At 34.4% G+C, this 26,626-nt stretch overlaps 1 protein-coding gene and 1 pseudogene across 1 annotated transcript in view; one reads left to right on the top strand and one right to left on the bottom strand.

Moving 5' to 3' along the window:
- Positions 1 to 26,626, bottom strand: part of N4BP2 (NEDD4 binding protein 2) — an 86,561-nt gene that overhangs the window by 15,209 nt on the left and 44,726 nt on the right. The window contains 9 exon segments of the mRNA XM_055325960.1: positions 239 to 427; positions 6,271 to 6,409; positions 11,269 to 11,387; positions 14,109 to 14,305; positions 15,563 to 15,608; positions 16,125 to 16,210; positions 17,041 to 17,097; positions 17,100 to 19,420; positions 21,180 to 21,335. Of these exon segments, the coding sequence (XP_055181935.1) occupies positions 239 to 427; positions 6,271 to 6,409; positions 11,269 to 11,387; positions 14,109 to 14,305; positions 15,563 to 15,608; positions 16,125 to 16,210; positions 17,041 to 17,097; positions 17,100 to 19,420; positions 21,180 to 21,335 (3,310 nt within the window).
- Positions 25,661 to 25,966, top strand: LOC129510099 (acylphosphatase-1-like; annotated as a pseudogene).

The raw sequence follows: 26,626 nt of genomic DNA, 5'->3' as shown, positions 1-26,626 counted from the left end.
GACTGTAATTCATGTAAGCCATAAATGCAAAAGAAACCATAGAAATTGAGCATTTCAAAGGAGAGGTAATTCTCAGAACCTTACATTGCTTATACATTAGGATATCTTATGTCCCTTATATAAGCTACATTCCCCAGATAACTTAATCTAGTACAATAAGAGTATTACCTGCTTTAGGACACTATTCATACATCATTAAGTGACAAAGAAAGAAACAGTAATCACTTTTCCTTTTTACCTGCTGGGCATAAAACGTGGCAACGTGTTTTTTCCCCATCCGATAAGCTTCTTTCGCTTTGCTGTAGCATTCCATCCTCTTCTGTTGGTGCAGAAAAGCCTCTGCCCTGTAGTCATTATACTCTGGGTACTCAAAATCCTGGAAAGATGGTTCACTTGGTGTATCTTCAGTCTCTTTCGATTTCTTTGCCTATAAGATGTTATAGAATAAATAAAATACAAAGAAAGTAAAAAAATACAGGCTTTTCCTTCAGGAAATGTATATGAAAACTGTGGTCCACAATTTTTTACCTTTCTTCTCAGAAAACAGACTCTCCCAAAGTCTACCTAGTAAGTCATGCACTTAGCAACTACATTAACTTTTTCATGCTATAAGGAACCTCTTCTTTAGTCACTCTTATCTTAAAAGATGTTGAAAAGTTTTCTAAAATTATCAAAATATAATTAGGTCACAAAATCAAATCAAAAAAGAAAACACAAGATCTTCAAAGAATAAAACTCAATTAGCTAATGCAAAATTTTCCAAATTTTAGTTTGTAAACCTATAGAGTCTAGTCACCGAAAGTAGTAATGGGGGCAGCCCCAGTGGCTCAGCGGTTTAGCGCTGCCTTCAGCCCAGGGCCTGATCCTGGAGACCTGGGATCGAGTCCCACGTCGGGCTCCCTGTATGGAGCCTGCTTCTCCCTCTGCCTGTGTCTCTGCCTCTCTCTCTCTCTCTCTGTGTCTCTCATGAATGAATAAATAAAATCTTAAAAAAAAAAAGTAGTAATGGTATATTTCAATTTATATGTTTTAAAAAACGATCAATAAAATAATTAAATAATATTCTTTTTAAAACAAAGGCACGGGGATCCGTGGCGCAGCGGTTTGGCGCCTGCCTTTGGCCCAGGGCGCGATCCTGGAGACCCGGGATCGAATCCCATATCGGGCTCCCGGTGCATGGAGCCTGCTTCTCCCTCTGCCTATGTCTCTGCCTCTCTCTCTCTCTCTCTCTCTCTATCATAAATAAATAAAAATTAAAAAATAATAATAATAAAAAAATAAAACACAAAGGCACATGCAATGTCCATATCTAAAAGTAAAAATTAAAAATCATAAGTAGGTTTACGGGACAGTTTTCAATCAGCTGACTACTACCAACCAGCCACTATAGTAGACTTTTGAGCTTTTTGAAAAATTATCAATCAAGTAACCGCCTTCCAAATTATCATTCAAGTAACTTTCCAAAAGACCCTTAAAATTAATAAACAAGCAAAAGTAACTCTGAAACACAAAGTAATGAAAATAATAATGATGCCTCAATACTCCCCACCAAACAGAAAATTGCAGGTTTCTGAAGATGACTTCTAAAATATTAAGTCAGTGTTTTTAAAAAACAGCAAAATAGGGATCCCTGGGTGGCGCAGCGGTTTGGCGCCTGCCTTTGGCCCAGGGCGCGATCCTGGAGACCCGGGATCGAATCCCACGTCAGGCTCCCGGTGCATGGAACCTGCTTCTCCCTCTGCCTGTGTCTCTGCCTCTCTCTCTCTCACTGTGTGACTATCATAAATAAATAAAAATTTAAAAAAAAAAAAACAAAACAAAACAGCAAAATATAGTGACTTCTATATCCACTTTGGTTTTTCATTTATCCCATTTCTAAAGTACTATTTGCAGAAAACTGCTTGCAAACAGCAATCTGATGTATTTTTTAGCGTGTCACTGGGGTGTGGGAATAGGGATCAATTATTATGATTTAAGTGGATTTTCTTAAAAGCTTAAAAGAATTCCAAGTATCAGGTGCCATACCAAGTAATTTAATGAACATTTTATGAAAATTCAATCCCAAAATTCCTCCAAAAATATAATCTTAAATTTCCTAAACAAATCATGCTTTTCTGATATGATTAATTAAAAGTAAATTAAACAGGTTGTTAAATTCCTAAAAGCTGAAAACTGTCACTAAAATGGAAATATTATCAAAGATTATAATATACTCTACAATAAAATCTTTAAAAAATGCTACTTTAATTTTTAAGGTGGTATCATTTGATATATATTAACTATTATATTAATATTATATGTATTATATAATACATACATTACTAATTGATCTTTTTTTTGTTGTTTCAAATTTCCTATTAGTCAAATCCCAAAGTCACAAAAGGTTGGGGAAAAAAAAAACTACTGGTCTAATATATAATAGTTGATTGTGTAATCTTCTCAACTCATTACATGTTTTCTTTAACCCCAAGAATTCTAGAGGTTTAAAACAAATTAAGGGGCAGTCCTAGTGGCTCAGTGGTTTAGTGCCACCTTCAGCCCAGGGCACGATCCTGGAGGCCCGGGATTGAGTCCCACATCGGGCTCCTTGCATGGAGCCTGCTTCTCCTTTTGCCTGTGTCTCTGCCTCTCTCTCTCTGTGTCTCTCAAGAATAAATAAATAAATATTTTTAAAAAAACGAATTATGGAGTAAAATAAAGGTATCCACATACTTCTAATTCATTATCAAAGTCAAAAATCTATAAATAGGGGTGCCTGAATAGTTCAGTGAGTTAAGTGGCTGACCAGCTCAGGTCATGATCCCAGGGTTCTGGGATCAAGCCCAGTGTTGGGTTCTGCACTCAGTAGGGAGTCTGCTTTTCCCTCTCCCTCTGCCCCTCCAACTGTTCATTCTCTCTCTCAAATAAATAAAATCTTTTTTAAAAACCTGTAAATAACAATTGATTTATTTTTGCAAAATACCCAATTTTTTTAAAAAGATTTTATTTATTTATTTATCCATGAGACACAGAGAGAGGGGCAGAGACACAGGCAGAGGGAGAGGCAGGCTCCTCACAGGGAGTCCGATGTGGGACTCGATCCCCGGACCAGGGATCACACCCTGAGCCAAAGGCAGACGCTCAACCACTGAGCCACCCAGGCGTCCCAATACTCAATCTACTTTATGAAAGAATACAAGGCTCTCTCTCACATAAGAATATTCATAGACCTACATCCTTATGTCACTCTCACCAGTACTTAATAACAAGCTTGTTTCATATTAATGTTTAAATTTTTTTTTTTAAGATTTTATTCACTTATCCATGAGAGACACAGAGAGTGAGAGAGGCAGAGACACAGGCAGAGGGAGAAGCAGGCTCCACGCAGGGAGCCCGACACAGGACTCGATCCTGGGTCTCCAGGATCTCACCCTGGGCCGAAGGTGGTGTTAAACCACTGAGCTACCTGGGCTGCCCTATGTTTAAATTTCTATGAATATATGGTTTGCATCTCTAATAAAAATCAAAGATTTTGCAAGAAGGGGATAATGAAAATGCTTTCTATGACTTTTGAAAAGTCACAGTGCTTAACAGTATGAACATAAATATTTCCTAGCATTAGATTCTCTGTTGGCGTTCAGACTAAAAAATGCAAATCACATTCGGTTCTCTGGGAAGAGACGCTTCATTTCTTATTCTTGAAAAAGAAAAACATAGTATATGAGAAATGCTTTCTCAAATAGCTACTCTCTTTCAAAATAAAATAAAACCATGATTTATTTCTATATCCATTTCATAGTGATGTGGTTTATTACTATAACACCATTAACAAAGGCCAAGTGAAATACACGCTTCTTGGGGTTGTGAGTTTGAGCCCCATGTTAGACATGTGGAGACTAGACTGACTGAATGAATGAATGAATGACTGACTGACTGACTGACTGGCTAAATAAATAAATAAATAAATAAATAAATAAATAAATAAATAAATAAATAAGCTTAAAAAAAATCCAGCCATTTTCTCTATAGAAATTGGCAAGCTGATCCTAAATTCACATGGAACTGCAAAGGGACCAGAAGAAGCAAAACAATCTTAAGAAAAGACCATAGTTGGAAACTTATATTTCCTAATTTCAAAACTTATTACAAAGCTACCATAATAAGGCAATGTGGTATTGATATGATGACAGACATACAGATCAATGGAACAGAACTGACAGTCTAGCAATAAATTTGCAGTCAATTCATTTTTGACAAGGATGCTAAAGAAAATTCAGAGGGGGGAAAAACAGTTTTTGTAATAAGTAGTTCTGTGATAACTGGATATCCACATGCAAAAGTATGAACTTGGACCCCTATCTCACACCATATTAACTCAAAATGGATCAAGGATCTAAATGTAAGCACTAAAATTATAAAATTTTAGAAAAAAACAAAACTCCAAAAAACATAACAAAAGACAATATAAAAAAAATTTCATGACCTCAGAAGGCAACATTTTTTTTTTTTAAGATTTTATTTATTCATGAGAGACACACAGAGAGAGGCAGAGAGAAGCAGGATCTATGCAGGGAGCCCGACGTGGGACTCGATCCTGGGTCTCTAGGATCACACCCTGGACTGAAGGCAGTGCTAAACTGCTGAGCCACCGGGGCTGCCCACGGGTAAATATGTTTCCTTAAATATAACACCAAAAGTACAAGTAACAAAAGATAAATTGCACATCATCAAAATTAAAACTTTTGTGCTTCAAATGAAAGACCTCATCAAACAAGTAAAAAGACTACCCTCAGAATGGAAGACAATTTTGCAAATCACGTATCTGACAAGGGACTTGTATCTAGAATATAAAAAGAACTACAAGTCCAAAATAAACATTTTTAAGGGGCAATTAGGTGGCTCGGTGGGTTAAGTATCAAACTCTTGATTTAGGCTCAGGTCATGATCTCAGGGTCATGAGATGGAGCCCCATGTAGGGCTCCACAATCAGTGGGGAATCCACTTGAGATTCTTTCCCTCTGCACCTCCCCAAACCCCTGCCCGACTCCTGCTTGCATGTGCGCACAGTCTCTCATAAATAAATAAATACATATATACATACATAAATGTCTTAATGGGCAAAGAATACAAGCAAACATTTCTTCAAAGAAGATATACAAATAACCAATAAGGACATGATAAAGTGCTCAACATCACCAGTCATCAGAGAAACGCAAATCCAAATGACAATGAGATACTACTTCTTTTTTAACCCATTTCTTTTATTTCCTGTTTCCTGATGCTTTGACATCTGGGTCCTTGCTACCCCCTGGAAAGACAGTACCCTCAACCCTGAGGTTGGCTAATTCCTAGAAATAGCAAACAACTCATCTGCTATGTAAACCAATCTAGAGCCCATAGTCTCAACCACTTCCTTTATGGGGTTCTCACTCTCAGGGCCACAATTCACGTTGCCTAATCACCCACACCAGACAGCAGAAAACCTGGGACAGTTTTACCCTCTGGTGCCTGCCGAGAATGTTCAAACTAGCCAATCCTAAACCCACTTGCCCTGCCTCACCCATTCCTCTCCACAGAAACCACAAAAAAGGCTCTTGCCCACATTTCCCCTCTCCTCCCTCTGTCTCCTCACTGACTCTGGTGCTTCTGCATGTGGTCCTGGGTGGCAGGCCACACCTCCTGTTTCTAGAGATCTATTGAGTATAATAAATTTCCTCCTTCATGACATTTCCAAGTCTCAGTATCTTAACATACCTGATTAAAACAAATCCCGGGTACCCTTAAGACAACTTCCACCCACTAGGGAGGCTATCATCAGAATTCAAACAAGGGTCAGAGACAATGTGGATAAATTGTAACCCTCGTACATTGCTGGTGAGAACATGTTACAGCCACTTTGGGGAAAAAGTTTAGCAGTTTCTCAAATGGTTAAAAATTTCTGCCTACATATTTAACATATTTACACCCTAAAACCCATCATATTACCACCCCACTGCTACTCAATTAAGTCTCATACTCTACTGTAATAAAGCCTATACACAAAAAGTTACAGAAATTCAAGTGCTTGACATACACAATGATATTGAAGAAAAAAGCATGACCAACTATAAATTCACTATTTTGAGCAAACAGATATCCTAAATCAAATATATTATTAGTGGTTAAATTTCCAATCTGGTTAAAATGTGAGAAATAATCATTAAATTATATCAATAAACCAATTATATTTTCATATACAATGATTTACCATTATAGTAAAAATAAGTAACTTTATACTTTTTTTTTCTATACCTTTTTCTCCTTAGACTTCTGTGTAGTATGAGAAGTGACATTCTCATTTGGGTGAACAAACTCTTGCGCTACGACCGTTTTTACAGGGTCTCCTTCAAGAACACAGTTTAGAAACTGAACTGTGTGTTCTAATGAATAGCTGTAGAGAGTTACAAATATAGTGTCACTTAAAAAAATAAAAGTTATATGGAAACATTAACATAAGCAATCCTTCAAACATTTTTTAGAGTATGAAAAATTTGCTTACTTCTAAGTTTTATTTTTTTTCTAAGTTTTAAACATTGACATTATATGTTCATGTATCTCAAAATCAAGAATGACCAGAAAGAAACTATTAAATAATAAGCACTCAAAAACTAATTTTTGTAAATGAATGCAAAAAGTTATATATTGTTAATTCATTCATTTCCTGATCTTTTATTCCAGGTAGATCACCTACAACAAATCTTACTTTTAACTCATCAGCTACACTTCTTAGGTCTCTTATTAGATTCACACATGGTTTCAGTTTCCTTAAACATCAAGCACAGACAATATATCTTTACACTGAAATTTCACTTTTTATTTAAACCATAAGGTTCTAGTCAAAGAAATTCTAAGCAGGGACCTAAAAAAGAAAAAGTAAAACACTATGTTACCTCTCACCCCTAATTATTCAGGCATATTTTCATGGTGATTCTATATAATATGTAACATCAAATTCTATAAATTGACAAAGACTTGAAACTCATGTTCCAATTTCTAAAGGTACTCATTCCAAAGCACATTATAAATGATTGTATACTGCTCATTATTTCAGGCTATTTATGCTTCTCATCTCTTCCATAACATGTATACTTAATGAAGAGCTGACCACAAAGGAATATTTATGAAATGTGATAAAAAGTTAACCAAAGTACTGTGATATTTTGCTATTCTTCAATTTAGTAAAGACAACTCTTGATGAGGAACCATTTTGGACTACCACACTAGCCCTCTTATCTTGCTGCCTCATATATGCTCAACAAATAGAAGTTCCTAGGGGCTAGAAGCTACTAGCAATTATCTATCCTAAATAGCCCTTAAAATCACAGGCTTGCTTACTCATGGGGCTGGAAAGCAGTGTACACCATTGGTGGGGTTAGAGGAGGATGGCCCTGGAAGATTACATCATAGGCATATATATAATCAGTAACTAAACCCCCCTACCCCCTACCCTTCTTACCAGGATGAAGGGGAAGCTACTGCTAACTGAAAAAATTATCCACCTGCTGGCCAACAAATGGAGGCAACTGACCACCTACCTTGAAGGGCCTGGCTGACTCCCATCATTCTGGGCATCCCCAGGAAGAGACTCACTCAGTCCCAGAACTCTGGGTTGTTTCATATCAGGCCATCTTACACCAGGGTCCCCAGAAAAGAGAGTTGCCATGCCAGTGCCACTCCCCTAATCCCTATCCCCTTGGGAGATTTTAAACTTAATTCTAAGAAAAAAGCTGGTTAGGTAGCAAAAATAAATAGGCAAATATTTATTGGAATAATACCATTAAAATTTGATTTAAGTGACATGTTTAGAATTCTACATACTTAGCAGAGAATATTCCTTTTCAAAGGCACATTCATGTAATAATTGTAAATCCTAAAAAGAACTCTTCCAAAAAAAAAAAAAAGAACTCTTCCAGGTCACATTCTTCTACCTCAATACAACAAAACAAAATAAACAATAATCCTTACTCTTCCTCCATGAAGTCATCAAACCATTTAGAAAATTAAACACTCTTAAAAAAAAAAGAATATAAAAACTTTCAGGTAAAAGAGAATATCAATCTGAATTAGAGATTATTTGAAAAATAATGAAAATGAAAATACTATTTATTCATCAAAACCAAAATATTATATATATCAAAAATGCTATACAAAGAAAAATTCATACCCTTAAATGTATTTGTTTAAATTAAAGACTGAAAGGAAAAAAACTAACCAAAGAGTTAAAAATACATCAACAAATTTTAGAAAAAAGGAAAAGGGGGCCTGGGCGGCTCAGTCTGTTAAGTGTCTGCCTTCAGCTCAGGTCATGATCCCAGGGTCCTGGAATAAAGCCCCACAACGGGCTCCCTGTTCAGTGGAGAGCCAGTGTCTCCCTCTACCTCTGCAGCTCCCCCTATTTGTATTCTCTCTCCCCTTCTCTCTGTCAAATAAATAAATATTTTTTTAAAAAAAGAAAGAAAAAGGAACTATCAAAAACAGAAAGGAAAATGAATCACCAAAATTAAAGACAAAAAATAAATGATTAGAGAACATAATATAGACTTTGATCAATAAACCAAGAGCTTGTTCTTTTAAAAGGGCCAATCTGATAAAGAGCAAAACAGAGCACAGAGAAAAAAAACATCCGGAAAGGAAAAAGGGATACAACCAAATACAAAACAATGTTTTTAATTATCAAAGTATATTATATATAACAATAATAAACTTGAAAATTAAGGTAAAATTGATTTTTTAGCAAACTACCAGAAAAGGCTCATGAAAAAAACAATCTAAACAAAGTAATAACCTTAAAAAGACAGTGAAAGATTCTAAAGACCTTCTGTCTGAAAAGGCACAACTCCAGAACCTTCAAGTACTAATTTACTTACTTTCTTGAGCACAGAGAAAAATAGCAGTCTTTCCAGATTATTTTATTAAGACTAATGCCAAATAAAACCCTGAAACGAAATCTAACAAAGATAACCCAAGAACAGAAAATTATAGACCAATCTCATTTAATTGCTGCTGCAAAAATCATAAAATTAATTCCTACCCTGCATTTAAAGAAAAAAAAAAATCAGGGGTGTCTGGCTGGCTCAATTGGTAGAGAATGTGACTCCTGATCTTGGGGTCCTGAATTCGAGGTCCATGTTAAATATAAAGATTACTTAAATAAATAAACTTTTTTTTTTTTTAAAAGAAACCATCAAAAACAAAAATCTGAAGGTAAAGGTTTTATTCTAGAAATCCACTATTATGATTGAAATAACACTAATAAAAAAAAGAAATACACTAATAAACTAAAAAAATCTGTAGTAGATTCTCAAGCGATTATAAAAAGGCACCTATTTAAAACTCTCTCGCTAAAATACAAATTTAAGAAACACGTAAGATTGAAATATATATTATTCAAACCAGAAGTATTCCAAACATGCCACACATCAAACACACTGTACTACTATGATAATTAAAACAATATGGTGGAAACCCAGAACCAAACATAGAGCTCAAAAGAACTGAAGTCTTTAAAAGAAAAATGTGTATTTTGGAAAAGAGCAAATAGTAGTGGTTATATTTTGTATGAGTGAGTAAAGCTGATCTATTCATCCAGTTAATTATTTGGAAAAACAAGTTAAATCTCTACCTCATACCATACACATATAATTTAGAAAACTTTAAACCCATGGGTAAATGGGAAGTGCTAAATTAAAACTTTTTAACTATTAAAAATACTGAAGAAAGTATTTTCATAATATTAGGGTAGGAGAGACTTCTTAAAATGACATTAAACTTGGAAACCATAAAGGAAATGATTTTCTGATAAAACACGTTAATAAAAACATGTATATGCCCGAAAAGACTAATCTAGGTTAAGTGATAAACATCAGTGTAGAAAAATAATTATAACCTATAGCAACAAAGACAACTACACATAATATATAGTGAGTTCTCACTAATATCAAAAGAAATACAAAGAAACCAACAGAAAACAGGCAAAAAGTAATAAGTAGAAAAAGAAATTAATGAAAAAGTCTTAACTTTCCTAATAATCAAGAAATTTTAAATTTAAACAACAATGAAATATTTTACCTATCAGGATGGCCAAAGTTTTAAAGATTCTTATTATCCAAGACGGGTTACACTATCAGTACATATAATTAATACAGAAAGTCCTTTAAAAAAAAAAACTGGCATTAGCTGTAAAAATTTTCTTTTCTTTTTTTTTTTAAATTTATACATGAGACAGAGAAAGGCAGACACAAGCAGAGACAGAAGCAGACTCCATGCAGGGAGCCCGATGTGGGACTCAGATCCCAGGACTCCAGGATCATGTGCTGGGTCGAAGGCAGGCGTTTATTCACTGAACCACCCAGGCTTCCCTAGCTGTAAAAAGTTTCAATGCATACACTCCAAACCAGCAATTTCACTTTAGGAACTAGCCTACAATAGTATTCATATATGTGTGCAAAAATGTATATTCAAGGAAGCTTAGTGCACCATGGTTTCAAGAAGCCCAAAAAGAGGAGCATGTTCATTCAAATTACAGTACTTCTGGGGGAAAAGCATCTATCTATATAGGAATGGCAGCAGTGAAGGTTTTTTATGTGCCTTTTTTATTTTTGTAAAAAAGAAAAGTTGGAAAAGCTGAAGGGATACATTTTATTTCTGGATTTTTACAACAGAGATGACCATTATAATGGAAAACAAACAAACAAAATAAATCTTTTTAAAAATCACTTTTAGATTACTGTGGATTATTCTATGGACTTAAAAAAAACCTATTACTAAGTATGGACTAGAAAAATAAATACCAACAAAAAGCAGCATATAAAACCATCTATTTTTGGTGAAATAAGTATTTATATATAGACACAAAAGCAAACAGGTACACACACAAGCACATATACACTAGCGGACTATGAACCAACTGCCCAAATCTGCTCACTTCCGATATTATGTACACTGCACTTAAATGACTTATAATAGGGATCCCTGGGTGGCGCAGCGGTTTGGCGCCTGCCTTTGGCCCAGGGCGCGATCCTGGAGACCCGGGATCGAATCCCACATTGGGCTCCCAGTGCATCGAGCCTGCTTCTCCCTCTGCCTATGTCTCTGCCTCTCTCTCTCTCTTTCTCTCTCTCTCTCTGTGACTATCATAAATAAATTAAAAAAAAATGACTTATAGTATGCCTCTATGAATTATCAGAAAAATTAAAATGATACGCTTTCAATGACATCACAATAGAAACTACATATAATCCTATCACTCACTTGTGGTCCTTGAAAATGTCCACCAGAAAATTTTGGTTAATGGCTGGAAATATCTTAAAGAGCTGCTTCTCCTTTAGTTTAGTGGCACAATCTTTTTCAAACATAAGTGCCTCCCTTTTCTAAAACAAACAAAAGAGATAAAAATCATCCTTCAGACAGAATTCATAAAACTAATTACGCTGATCCAAAAGCATGGTTATTTTGTTGCAAAAAGATTAGTAATTTAAAAGCAATCACACACTTTCTTCACTGATTAAAGACTGAAATTAGTAATATAAGTATTCTTGCACTATTTATTTATATCCCATTTTTTGCAAAGTATCTGAAGCTGTTAATTTATATATATATATATATATATATATACTCTCACATATACACACCCAGCACAGTCATATTACATAAAAAAGATAAAAATATATAAACATATAAACAGGATATAAATAAATGAAGAAGTCAGAGTGTAGAAAATAAAAGAATATAGGAAAAAGCTAGCAAGTAAAATTAGTATATAAATGCATGCCACAAAATCCTGTACAATTGCTAAAGGTGGGCCACAAATTCAGTTCTGAGCTTCTTAGTGGCCAAAGCAAAGGGGGAAATAAAGATTCTCAGTGTCCATAAAATAAAAACAAACCAGTTGCTCAGGAGAAGTACAGCTTTTTCTGGTACTGAGACCTGAGAGAAATTTCTCCCATGGGTCCTCATAAAATGGACACTGTGTGATGCTGTGAACAACGTCCTCAAAAACATATTCTCCTCAATGGGCAGAAACTACAATGTACAAATAAGTTGCAAATTCAGGTTGACAGAAAATCTTAAAATTCACAATTTAAAAAATTTTCACAAACATTTACTCCAAAATAATTGCATGAGAACTGTCACTGATTGTTATTTTTTCACAAGTCATGATTGGATCTGTTTAAATTGCCAAACTAAAGAACTTTCCTAAAATGTGCTTTTTGAATTCTAACCTAGGATTATGGTAAACATTTTTAAAGTGATTGCTAACTCTAAGACAATTTGTTGACATTGTGATATAAGTACATAATATTTTTGTTTGCTACAAAGATGCTAATATTTGAAGAATAACTTCCTATAAAATTTCAAAGGTGACTCAAAAATATAAAAAATCATAATAATCTAGAACAACCATAAAACAATTGTTGCTTTTGAAGCCTAGCATATTTAGATCATTTGTAACACCAAACAATAAAAGAGGATCCACAATAGGTGACAATCTGACCAGTAGAAGAGCCTGGTAAAGCTGAACACGTCACAAGAGTAAATAATAGAAACAAGCCACCTCAAGAATTAAAGATATTTCATGATAAGCATTATAATCTGAACTTACTAAAATTTCAGTGATCAGATTTACTAGCACTCTACAAGGTCAAAGAGTTTCTAAACCACAAATTTTAAGGTCTCATCAATAAATTGAAAACTTACAATCTTAACCATCTTATAATTATTCTACTCATATATTATGCCTAATGTTTATTTTATATTCTTTGCTTAAAAAAATACAAAGTGTATTTCTCCTCTGGAGACAAAGAGTGAAAAGAAAGCATCAAGAAATTTTCTTACTGAAGTTCTACCTAAGGAGAAGTATCCTTAGGACCAAATAAGTATAACTTCTATTACCTAACCCATAGAAAAATAAGCAAAAATCACTGATAGAAAAAAAATGAATTAAGTTGGGAAGTCAAAGATTCTCATCTGTTCACTATTACACTGAGAGATTAAAAGGCAGATTAAAACCACAAAGTTAAGTTTCAAAGTTTCAGTAGTAAAAAATGGCATTTCAACAAAAGGTGTCACATCATTTGGACATAAGTTCTAAGTTTCCTTATTTTTTTAAGAAAATGCATTTCTCTGATTTATTACGCATATAAATGAAGAGGATATCTGAAACAACACTACATTGTAAGACCCTACCCAAAGAGACTGTTCTTGGATTAGGTAAACATGGTAATAGTAGCATTACCATTAGTAGCATTATTTCCAATTTAATTAATAAGATAACTGGGGAAAATAAGTATGAACATGGAGGAATCTCATCATTCTTCCTATGTCCCAATTCTATGTATTTCAGCCAAATATACAGGTGCTCCTTTGAGTAGTCAAATGAGTAAGAAAGTAAAATGTTTAAGATCACCATCTAAAAATTATTTCTTCTCTTTGAGAATTGGACTAAATAACCTCCGGGTCTTTTCCTTTTTGATTCTGAAATTCTGATACTAACATTCAGAATTCCAAAAAAGGCTAAGAAGTAATGCAAAAGAAACCAAATTGACTTACACCTACCTTCACAAAATTTGTTATGGTGAATAAGGAACAAAAATAAAGTTCAAAATAAAGTTTCTGTTTGAACTGTTTGACTGAAAAGTTAGAAAAAGAAGAGTATTTAATTTTTTAATTCAAATTCATAAGTTTTTAAATTTTTCTCTAAAAATTTTGTTTTGGGGTGCCTGGGTGGCTCAGTCAGTTAAGCAACCGACTCTTGGTCTCCAACTCAGGTCTTGATCTCAGGCTCATGAGTTCAAGCCCTGAATTGGGTTCCACGCAGCCTACTTGAAAAAAAAAATTGTTTTGAGGTTGGATATTTCTTTAATAGCAAGACAGACATTTCTTTTTACTAATTTGTTAATAAAGTTATCTTTAAATGAAAGATTTCATTCATGTTTTTCAAGAATTAAAAAATTTACAGAGATAAATGCTAAAAGTTAAAAAACATATACAGCCCAATCTCCTGAAATACAGAATCAAATGAAAATCACAAAGTAAACATACAATCAACCTAGAGTCAGAGACAAAGGCTTAATAGTTATACTAACTCATACCAAATCATGTTTTTCCTGTAAGGCAATTTCTTCTGACATTATTTCTCTGAGTGAGACTTTTTTAGTTTGAGCGTTCCAATGATCCAATAAGGGTAGCATTTCAGGTGCTGCTAAAGTCTTCAGTAATTTTTTGCCTGTTCTCTGAGATGATTTTTGTTCTGGATTATCAAGACCAATATGCTCAACCAGGGAAGGATCTACAAAAGCAGCACAAATAGTATCAGGCCCTCAACATAAACATACAAATTAAACATTACTCATTCTGTTACAACTATGTCAGAAAGACCAAAGAAACATGATTTTTTTTATTTCTTGCTTATAATATAACTCTGATGTTTCAAGAGATATCTTCACATAATTATAAGCAAGAAATATGTATAAAAGTAGGAATATACAATGAGCAGGGTATCACTGTAAATCAACTCAATGCTTCCCACTCTTTTTTAAACCACACTGATTGACACAGAAAGAACAACACACGCATACACTGGTAAAAAAAGGGAACTGCAGCCAGGTGGAAGCAACCAGCTAGAGCAGTTCTGCTCAGCCTTGCTCAGCCACTGCAAGGACTGAAAGGATCAATATTTTGGCAAACCCATAACCCATTAGAGGCACACAACAAATATTGAACAAATGATATTCAACATAAGGAAAAAACTGGACATTCTAAGAAATTCATAAACGCAAGATTTAATGTATAGTATTTCAGCATCTCTAAGGGCTATTGCACACTCTGATATATTCCTGTGCTTTCCCAGAGAGTGAAGAAACAGCAGATACTGCCATCCACATAACGCTGATACCCTTTCAGCACCTCTAGCTCTCAAACTGCTTTAGCTCTTAAAGCTGCAACTTAAGTATACCCAAAGAATCTTCAACCTGGAGTCCTGGTGTGGAATGGACAAAAGAGTCACGTGAAGGAAACATGCACAAAAGGAGGCCCCTGTTAACAGCTCTGCCACCCTGCACTAATCACTGAGGACAATGCTATCTAAGATGTCTTGGAATCAAATATTTCAATTTGACTGATGTTCCAAAAGCAAACTGACTTTTGCGCTCTAATAAAATTAACATCAATAAAATTTTTGAATAACCAAGTAACAGCTGAATGATGCTCTCAAACAATCAAATGAACATTTTACTGTTCTCAAACCAGAACAAGTTTTCTTTCCTTCAAAGCAAAATCTTAAAAAGGAAACACCTTGATTATATGTATTAGAGTACACCTAGGGTCTTCCACTGCACTCATAAAAGTTAATCATAGGTGCTTTTCAGTTCTAATTTTATGTCAATATTAAATGTTAAATATTTTAAAAGAACTTTTATTTGCAAATCAGAATTCCTGGGTAACATACTTAGTGGAAGTACATTTAATAATGAGTTAAAATTCATACACATACACCAAATTTAAACATCATGACAAGACCATCAGAAGTAAAAAATATATGCTTTACCTTGCATAAACTTGCCACAGGATACCTCTTCTTGTCTTTGTCGCTCCTAAACACAAATATAGGACAGGGGATTGGCAAAGGAGGGTATATTAAAAAACAAGGTTATACTATTTTTCTCTAGAAATCAGTTTTCGTTGTAAAACTATCAATCATTCTTGCTAAATCTAAGTAAAACAGTAAAATCAGATAAGAGTATGAAATATGACTACATCAATATATTTTTTCTACTTATAGAGCTCTTAGGCTGTAATTTTAGAATGTTTTTGAAATTTATCAATCAGCACTGCAAGTCTTTAGAGAATAAAAAACTACTTATGATTTTTCTCTTAAAAAAAAGGCAATCAATATATGGAGCTCCATCATTAGTTATATAATTTGGCCAGTTTGGAAATAATCTAAAATACTGGAAAGAGAAAAAAATATCAGTAACCTGCTTACTAGTAAAAGTTCATTCTCAAAGTCAAAATTCAATAAACTTCTTTCATACAACAGATTTTATTAAGAGCAAAGGTGAACACAAAAGGAGCTCTTCAAAAAAAAAAAAAAAAAAAAGCCTACCAACCATTATAGATTCTTTCCATTTCTCATGAATCACTTTAGCCAGATTCAGATCTATATGAACCACACAATCCTCAACTGTTAGAGACCCTTGTGAGGGGAAAAGAAAAAAGAAAATATAATCATTACTCATTATACATTTTCAGGAAACATACTGAACCACCTTATAACCATTTGTATTATTAATTACTATGTTTCTAGTTCTAAATATCTTGGAATATTTTTGTTTATGTAGTATGTCACTTTTTTCACACTTCTTGGCATGTGTAATTATATACAGTTCTTCATATATTTAAGTTATTTATGTCCATTAGTCTAAATGTATATATTCATTTCCATTAGTCAAGACTTTTTAAGAAGTGTGTTCTAAGAAATTCATCTTGCCTTAAGTATATCTGGAGGAGCACCACAGATTCAAAAAGGCTCATCTGTGCAAATAAGTATGAGGTAAATACCACAGGAAACTTTCAACATATGCATGGGATGAACACAAACTCCATATAAATACTATTTCTTTAAATTACATTTTTAAAAATCCTCTACAAAGAAAATGTGTCAAAAATAAGGTAGGCAGGGCAGCACTGGTGGCTCAGTGGTTTAGCGCAGCCTACAGCCCAGGGTGTGATCCTGGAGACCCAGGATCGAGTCCCACGTCGGGCTCCCTGCATGGAGCCTGCTTCTCCCTCTGCCTGGGTCTCTGCCGCCCCCCCCCCCCGCCTCTCTCTCTCTCTCTGTATCTCTCATGAATAAATAAATAAAATCTTTAAAAAATATAAAAATAAATTAAAAAAATAAGGTAGGCAACACAAATTCCTTTTCATTTAACATATGACATTATTTTAAAATTATGACAGAACCCTAAATCTGTAGCCTATTCACACAAAGACACATATATATAAGGTAATCTGTTTTTTCTTTACCTGAATCAATACCAACAGGGCCAAATAATTCATTGAGCTGAAAAGCCAGCTCAGGGGTAATGCCAATTCCAGACAGTCTATGGTCAGTGATTTGGCCATCACTGGCATGGGATTCAACATCTCAGTTTTATCTTCTTCACTAACTTCAGCTGAGAAAGTACTCTCAGCCATTAGAATTTTTTCCATTTCCTGTTCATCTTCATTCATAAATTCTTCAGTGTTTGGAAATCTCATATAATCCTTTGGAAGATTTTCATTTTTCTTTATTTCAAGAGAGTCAGTAAAGTCAACTTCTTCATTTAATTCAAGATTTGAAGTGCTTGATACAGAGTTTAAAATAGCAGACAAATTCAAAGAATGTATACTGTCTCCAATCTCCGTGGCTTCTAGATTCTTCTCCATTTCACTCGTATCTTTAGCAAGAGTTGGTTTTAGAGTACCTGGGAAAGACTGCTTAATGTTATATAGACCTGGAAGTTCTACCTGACTACTGGGAAGTACTTCATTATTATTCTTTAGACCTAGAGTGGCATTAGGAAATAAACCGGTTATTAACACAGGTTTTTCAGTAGTTATAGCTCTTATTTCTGCCTGCTCTGAGTTTCCCTCTTCTGAATCACAGGTAGATTGCACATGAGGGTTATTAACAGCAGTGCCATGGCTAAATTCTGGCACAGAACTAGAATCTTCCAAAGTTCTTCTCTGACTAATAATTTCCTTCAAATTTAATCCCAGAGAAAATGGCCCAATTTGTGCTTCATCATATGATTTTTGGATATTCTCAAATTCAGTATCCTCACATAATTTTGTTTCAGAATCCAACAAGAGACTTGTGGCCCAAATAATATCTTTGTTACACCTCTCATATAAGTCCTTTAGGGCTTCTAATGAAAAGGACCCAAAGAGTTTACAAAGAATATTAAGATTTTCAGATTCATCAGCACTGGTAAGCTCACTTTCTTCAACATACGTGCTCTTATCATACATTACCCTATATGGAATTGTTTCTTGAACATCTAACTTTGTGTTAATATTGAAAGCTTTTGGTTTAAATCCATCTAATTGTCCTGTTAACACTCTCACAGAATCTGAAACATTAATTTTATTCTTTTCTATTTTCCATAAGAGAGCAAAATCCTGTGGTTCAGTCTGGGTACTCATGCCTTCTTCTATTCCAGGGACTGTATTAGGTTTTCCTTCTGGAAATTCAACTGAAGTTTGTGGTCCTACTACTCCAGGAAAAGTTGGCCCACTGTTGGTACTAGTGAGAGATGATGTATGCTGTCTATGAATCTTTTTACTTGGACAAGTCTTATTCTCACAGGTCACTTTACTGGGTAGTGTTTCAGAACTCCCTAGAGTGGAGCTACCCAAGGTTTTTAATTCTTCAGGGCTTGTGCCCCAACAACAGGTCTCATGTGCTATGTGGAAGGCTATTTCATTCATACTCTCATTAGTTCCAAATTCTAGGTTGGGTTCCTTTAAACCATCCTTTGGCATTCTTGACCTGTGCTCTCTCTGAGCTAAGGAATCAGATGAAGGCCAGTCACCCACAATGTTAAATGACTGTTTTTCAGTATCTTTATACGTATCATATTGACAGGAATTGAAAGATTCTGAAGCATCATCATACTGTGACTTCTTGTCATCCTCTGTACTTTCATTTGGAGATTCTTGTTGCTGGATATGATCTATATTTGCAGATAGAGTATTATCTAATACTTTGCGTGACTGAGGGTGATTATATTTTTTGTCACTTTGTATAGATGAAGCTTTTTCAGTTTTTCGGTTCCTTTTGGCCCTCTGACCAATAGTCTTATCAACTGGCCAGTCACCGACAAAATTTGATAGCTCATGTCTTGGGAACTTTTCCAAAGTTGACTTGCTTTTTTGTTTTCCAAAGGCTTTTTTCCTTACTGTGGCTCTTTCTTCTAATGTTTCACCAGGTGAAGATTTTTCATTTTGAAATGGCACAGTATCTGAAAGATCATAGTCTTCTTGATTATTTTCACCACAGCAAGTACTCGGTGACATTCTCTCTACAAAACTATCTGCATCAGTTTTACTATACTCTTTTTCAGAAGCCAGTTCTACTTGCTCTTCTCTTTTACTTTCTATTGCTTGTACTTTGCTTTCAGAATCAGAAAAATACACGTCTGAAACTTCCTGAATAAAAGCACTCTGATTCTGAGAATTTGTGACACTTATTTCTGTTCTTCCTTTGTTTAAATCTCCATTAGAGAGATATGTAACACTCTCAGGTAATATAGTTTCTTTGGCCACTTCAAGTTTCTTCTCTTCAGTTAACTCTAGATGCTTCAAAGATGAGGATAAAATATTTTCTTCTTTTTCAGAGGTAACATCTTCATTGTCTCTTGGGCTGTAAGATTTTTTTTAAAGTATTATAAGGAAGTCTCTTAATGTGGTCATTAACATTATGATTTAAAGAAGCATTCAACTGAAAGACAAGGCACTTAACATTTATTCCAAAACTTCTATAAATAAACTACATTAAATTACAAAAGCTCATCTGATCTTAACTAGTACATTAGAACACTTTATTGTAACCTCAACACCTAACACAATGCTTGGCATTTAGGAAGCACTCAAACTTTTTTCAAATTAAATAATAAGCATGAGATTTTCAGTTAAGGTGTTCATGTGCACTAAATATTAAAGTTAAGAATCTAAATTTGTTCCTAGAGGGGACACCAGCTCCATGGTTTCTTTCAAAAGTATTTAATATATATGCCTTTATAACACTTGTCATTTGCTACAGAGGAAAATGCTTAAGCTTCATTTACAAAGTGACAAAGAGTCAACATGATGTGCACAACTAAAAGAAATGAGACAAAGGGAGGAGAGCTGTCATTTGAAATGTCAACTGTTAAATTTTTTAAAACCATCCTCAATGTTAACCTCAGACTTAAAGCACTTTTGCCTAATCATTACACTTTTAATTTCAGTGCTTTTTCCTTAGTCAAATTATCAACTCATCTTCCTTTCTCTCTTTTTAGAGGGGAAGGGAGGGACTAAGGGAAAGGGAGAGAGAATACTCAAGCAGTCAGCTAAGCCCAGAGCCAGAGGCAGGGCTCAATCTCACAACCCTGGGATCAGGACCTGAGTAGAAATCAAGAGTCAGACACTTAACCAACTGAGCCCCTTTCTCTCTTTCTTTATTCCAGGAGTTCTCGAAGTCCCAACTCTCCCATGAAGCCTTTCTCAATGAAATCACATCTAACACTGAGTTTTCTATATGCCAGATGCTATTCTGTCTCGTTAGAGTATTAATTCATGATCCTTATGGGATTCTTTTTTTTTTTCTTATGGGATTCTTAAGAGCAAAGTGTTATTGCCATTTTAGAAATGAAGAGCTGAGTATAGAGACACTCTCTAATTTGTCAAAGATTACAAAGCCAGAAACTCATAGCTCAGGAGCGCATGCTCTATCTAAACCACTTTGCAACACTGCTCTTCAATAAAAGAGCTTTTATGAATTTTCTCTTCCCAACTCCTTTTTAACAGAGCCTCGACCACCATTCCTTATCAACAAAAAGTGTGGGCAATTTAGACTTCTACCTTATATTTAAGGCTATTCCTTAACTCACCTATCTATTCAATTGTTCATATATCCTAAATGTTTAATAGAATCAGTACTATGCTGGACTGCAAACTTTCAAAAGGCTATGACTTGTATTACTTAGTCAGGGTATACCATTAATAATTAATTTTTATAATACTAATTTGAAAGAGTATTTTTACAAATACCTATAGAAATTAAGAAGTAATGTAACTATATATAAAATAACAATAGGCAATAACAGATAAATACTAGAATAGCAGGCAGTTACATAAAGAAGGCAGGAGTATTCACAGTATAAACATGGACTCACAAAACCCTGAGGACAATGTAAAAACTCCCATGTCATTGCATATATACCTTCAGTCCTCTTGCTAACCATATACACCTTGCTGTAGGTAAAACTATATCTAAGCTCTAGAAATAATATACATCTACTTTTATTTTTAAAGTTATTTGGCAGTGATTTCACAAGCTCCAAAATTATTCTCTTTTTTTTTTTTAATTCTCTTAAATTATATTTCAAACTAAATTTTTGTACACAGGAACTTTAACCTACCTAGTATTTCTGTCCTCACAAGAATATGCACACAACGCAACACGTTCAATTTTCTCTGGAACTGAAGAACTCATAATTATTGGCACTGAAACAAAACGCTGATAATGTTCCAACATTCTTGTTATTTTTTCTTTGCTTACCCCATGAATATTACGCCTAAAAGTTCCGGGGGAGAAAAAAATAGAAGAAATATCGGTAATTAAGTTTTGTTTAAGACTGGAACATGAAATGTCAAAAAAAAATGATATTATTTCTAATACGTAAAAATATCTAAGCTGGTTTATTACAACACAATATATACTGTTGATGCTAATTTCATCTTATTCAAGAGGTCTTAAATTACCATTTCTTTAATAATTCCAATCTTTTCCAATCATTTATCAACTTGGAAAAAATCAGCAGATCCAAATAACTTTAAAAGAAGTTATTCCCAAACTCTGCAAAAAAACATTTCATAAGAATATGACCATCACTTTAAGACTAATTATTAACTAGTAAGTAAAAAAAATCCCGCTACAGTCTTCTACTTATGCCACTATGGCAGACTAGAGTTCCAAAGGGCCCTCCAGTTAAAATAAAACTGGATTCCAAGTCAATTATAGCAAACTTATGTTTTAATACAGTTTAAGTTCAAGCAAAGGAAAAAAATTGCTGGTATTTGAAGTCTCTGGATGTCTTAATATGAAATTTATTACATTTGTGCTCTCACTCATGGTAGCTTCTTTGTGGGTTTTGTTTATGAACTCATATTTAGTTGAACCTAATATATAAGAATCCTTAGGCCTTAAACTGGGGGTGCTTTCCTTCATACCTCATGTGGATTTGCATCTGCCAGGAGGCCAGATGGTATGCTTCAGTCCCTCAAGGATCTTGTCTTAATGAAAATATCTCAGTTGCAACATTCCTTCCTTGGGTTGGATCCAAGGCTTATTAATGTCTGGATCCCAGGGCTAATATGATTATTTGCCACCTGGGCAAATCTGGCTTTCATATTTACCTACCTCAATCTTGTCTGGTTTCAGATCACAGAGAAGCAAAGAGATAGAAAATATGAAAGAGAAGTTAAGAGACATAGACATAGAGGACAGAGCAAAAAGGTAGTATACATCTAATCCAAGTCCCAGAAAGACAGTTCATGAGACAGAAGCAATTTAAAGAAAAATGGCTGAGATTTTCCAGAACTGATCGAAGATATCAATCCCCTGATCTAAGAAGCCCAACAAATTCCAAACAAGATACATAACAAGAAATCCACTAGAAACATGGTACTGAAATAGTAGTCATACACGAAAGAAGAGAGGATATTAAAAGCTGCCAGAAATTAAAGGGAAAAAATACCTAGTTATCTACAAAGAAATGAAGTATTAGAATTACAGCTGACTTAACAATAATGGAAGTCAAAAGAGAATTAAATGTTATCTTCAATAACAGAAACTGTCAATCTAGAATATATACACCCAGTGAAAGTATCTTACAAGAAGGAAAGCAATAAAAGAATTTTAAGATTTAAAAAAAAAAGAGTTTGACATGAATCAGAACTACACTGTAAAGAAAATCCTAAAAGATGAATGTCAGACAGAAGGAAATTTCCAGATGAAATATCTATGATAAAAGAAAAGTTAAGCACAAAGCAATCTCTATATGAGTGAAAACACACACTGTACATCCTGGACAATCATAATCATAGCATGTAAGTTGGAAAGGAGGTTAAGTATCAGAATTAAAATGTTTGAAGGAAGGCTAAGAAAATGGTTTGACTTTAAAGTTTGCATGATCAAAGTTTTAATGTAATCACTAAAAGGATAAAAATAGCATATACCATTTCCAAATTAAAAGAAAAGAAAAAAATGAGAAAGTCTGCATTCAGTGAAAAAAATCCAAAATAAGGCATGATAAAAAGGGGAAAAATCAAATATAGTTATCTGTGATAGGAGAAAAATAATCACAAGAAAGGTAAGTAAGATAAAGAGAAAGTAGAGCAAGACAGTAAGAAGCAAGACCAATTATATGAATAACCAAAAAAGAATTAAGCTTAGGAATGAAAAGGCAAAGATGGACAGAGAGGATTTTTCAAAACCCAGTCATATTGGTTATAAGAGATACACCTAAGGCACCCCGGGTGGCTCAGTGGTTTAGCGCCGCCTGCAGCCCAGGGCGTGATCCTGGAGACCTGGGATCGAGTCCCACATCAGGGTCCCTGTGTGGAGCCTGCTTCTCCCTCTGCCTGTGTCTCTGCCTCTCTCTCTCTCTCTGTGTCTCTCATGAATAAATAGATAAAATCATTAAAAAATAAAAAAGAGAGATACACCTAAATGTAAAGACACAGAAAAGTGAAAAGTAAAAGTATGAAAAAAAGAAGTAACACTCAAATCCTAAAAGGAAACTGCTATAGTTCTATTAATATTAGACAAATTAAAAATTAATATTAAGGATAAAAGAAAGTCACTTGCCAAAAATAAAAGGTTCAATTAGACAGATACAAAAACTTTAAGCTTATAAGCACATCAAAAAATATCCTCAGGATACATAAAGTGAAAATAGGCAGATTTATAAGAAAATGACATACTCAACATAATAGAAGGAGGTTTCAACACATGCCTCTCATACAGATTTCCTCATTCCTGTCTTAAGCACTAATCTAATCAAGCAAAATTTTTAAAAAGTAAAGCTATAGAAGATGTAACCAACAGAATAAACATGATTTATATATAACTACTATACATCTTTATCAAGCAAACATGAAACATTTATAAAAAATGACAATGAACTAGGCCATAAAATATATCTTTTAAAATATCAGAGAATTAGTATCACACAAATGGCAAAATCTTAACTACTACAGTTAGGTTGAAAATGAATCTCTTAAAAAATAAAATTTAAACACCATCTGTTCACAAATTTAAAAACATAGTTTTAAATAACCCAAGGGTTAAAAAGTAAAATCAACCATAATGCAAATTAGAGGATAAATGATAAAAAGAAAGTATGATATATTAATATTATATATTAAAATTCTAGGAGCATCTAATTTATAGCATCAAATGCTCATGTAAGAAAATAGCCTAGGGGATCCCTGGGTGGCGCAGCGGTTTAGAGCCTGCCTTCTGCTCAGGGCGTGATTCTGGAGTCCCAGGATCAAGTCCCAAATCAGGCTCCCTGCATGGAGCCTGCTTTTCTCCTCTGCCTGTGTCTCTGCCTCTTTCTCTCTCTCTGTATGAGTCTCTCATGAATAAATAAATAAAACCTTAAAAAAAAAAGAAGAAGAAAATAGCCTAAACCTTCAGGTGAAACCTTATAAAAAATAACAGAATAGGGACACCTGGGTGGCTCAGCAGTTGAGCGTCTGTCAGCATGGGGCATGATCCCTGGGATCAAGTCCCATATCAGGCTCTTCACAGGGACCCTGCTTCTCCCTCTGCTATGTCTCTACCTCTCTCTGTCTCTCATGAATAAATAAATAAAACCTTAAAAAAAAAAAACAGAATAAACAAAGCAAAATAGATTTTTTTAAAGGCAAAGAAAGTAGAATAAAAAAGCAAAAATGAACTGAATATAAAACAAACATAATAGAAAGATCAAAGGAGCAAAGAAATGTTTATTTGAAAAAACTAATAAAAAATCTGATCTTTGGTGAGAATAATCAAGAAAAAAAGAAGGAAGATACGCATAAACATATTCAGATTAAAAAGGGGAACTTAAGTATGGATGCAACAGAGATGTAAATGGTTAAGTGAATACTATAATTGTTTTAATAAAGTCTTAATAAATTTGGAAACTTAGGTGTAATGGACAAACTCCAACTGAAACTTCTCACAAAGAAAACACCAGGTCCAAGGTTTCCTAAGTAAGTTCTATCAAATATCCAAACCTACATAAACTCAGAAAAGAGAAAATGAAGAAATACTTCCCAATTACTTTTACCAACCTAAAACTATGATACCAAAGCCAGGCAAGAAAGGGCAAGAAAGAAAAAAACTACTGGTCAACCTCACTCAATTATACAGAGGCAAAAATCCTAAGCAAAATATTGGGGGAAAAAAATCTAGTAATGTATCAAAAACATATAAAATGGAATGAGGTGCTGATACATGCTCCAACATGGATGAACCTTGAAACATGATGCTAAGTGAAAGAATCCAGACACAAAAGGCCACAAATTATATGACTCCATTTATATGCAATGTCCAGAAGAGACAAATCCGTAGAGACAGAAAAGCAAACTAGTGGTTGCCAAAGGAAAGGGAGAATTGGGAGTGACCAAAAACTGGTATCGGGTTTCTTTCTGAGCTGATGGAAATATACACTAATAAGATAGGGGTGATGGTTGCACAATATAATGAATATACTAAAATTAGGTTGTCCTTTAGTTAGCATTGAAATTAGCTAAAATGGGCCGAGGCTACCCTGCAGTGGGAACTGTTGGCGTGCTGGTCAGCCGTGCTGTACCGAACGCCCGAGAGGAGGACGAGGAGGGTGTGGGCATGAACATGGCAAAAGAGGACACCCTGATATAAGTGGATTATGAAATTTTTGGGAAGGTCCAAGGGGTGTTTTTCTGCAAGTACACTCAGGCTGAGGGTAAAAAGCTGGGATTGGTTGGCTGGGTCCAGAACACTGACCAGGGCACAGTGCAAGGACAATTGCAAGGTCCAATCTCCAAAGTGCGTCTTATGCAGGAATCGCTTGAGACAAAAGGAAGTCCCAAGTCACACATCGACAGAGCAAGCTTCAGGAATGAGAAGGTCATCTTAAAGTTGGATTACTCAGATTTCCAAATTGTGAAATAATTTCCTGAATTTAAACTTTCTAAAATAAACTCGCTGGCTTTGTTTTTATTGTTATTATAGAATTAGTCTATAGAATTAGTATTAGAATGGGTCAGTAAGTTATGTTAGTGTAGGTATTTGAATATTACTGTATAATATATACAGATGATAGAAAGATGACAACTCTACACAGTTCTAAATAAATAAAACTACACTAGAACCTTCAAAAAAAAAAAAAGAAATTAGCTAAAATGACTAAGAAGAAAATACCAACCAAAATCAAGTTAGAAAAAAAAAAAAAATCAAGTTAGGGTTATCCCTAAGGGAATACAAAGCACAAAGCAAAATACATTGTGTGTCCATGTCCTAAATAACACTTTCATGTAAGTCAAACAATCATATTAAAAAGTATGACCTTTGGGAGAAGGGCAAGGAAGGGGGAGGGTTGTACAATACCCACACAGCTGGACATTTGCTACCTTTTCCACCTACAGTTTTCTCACTTCCTTTCAGTATTCTCAGTCACTAGGCAACTACAATGATTTTGTTCCTCCCAGTAATACATGGTTCAGGTATGCCAAACCCCAGAGTCTGTTCTAATTTCAGATATTGACATTATACTATTAGTTAGTAATAAAGTACTGACTATATAAGACAATTTTTCTATTAACTCAGTATTAA

This window comes from Nyctereutes procyonoides, unplaced genomic scaffold (genome assembly GCF_905146905.1).
Source record: "Nyctereutes procyonoides isolate TBG_1078 unplaced genomic scaffold, NYPRO_anot_genome, whole genome shotgun sequence".
Lineage (NCBI taxonomy): Eukaryota > Metazoa > Chordata > Mammalia > Carnivora > Canidae > Nyctereutes > Nyctereutes procyonoides.
The sequence above is the reverse complement of the archived record's forward strand: the minus strand, read 5'-3'. Positions and strand labels throughout refer to the sequence as shown.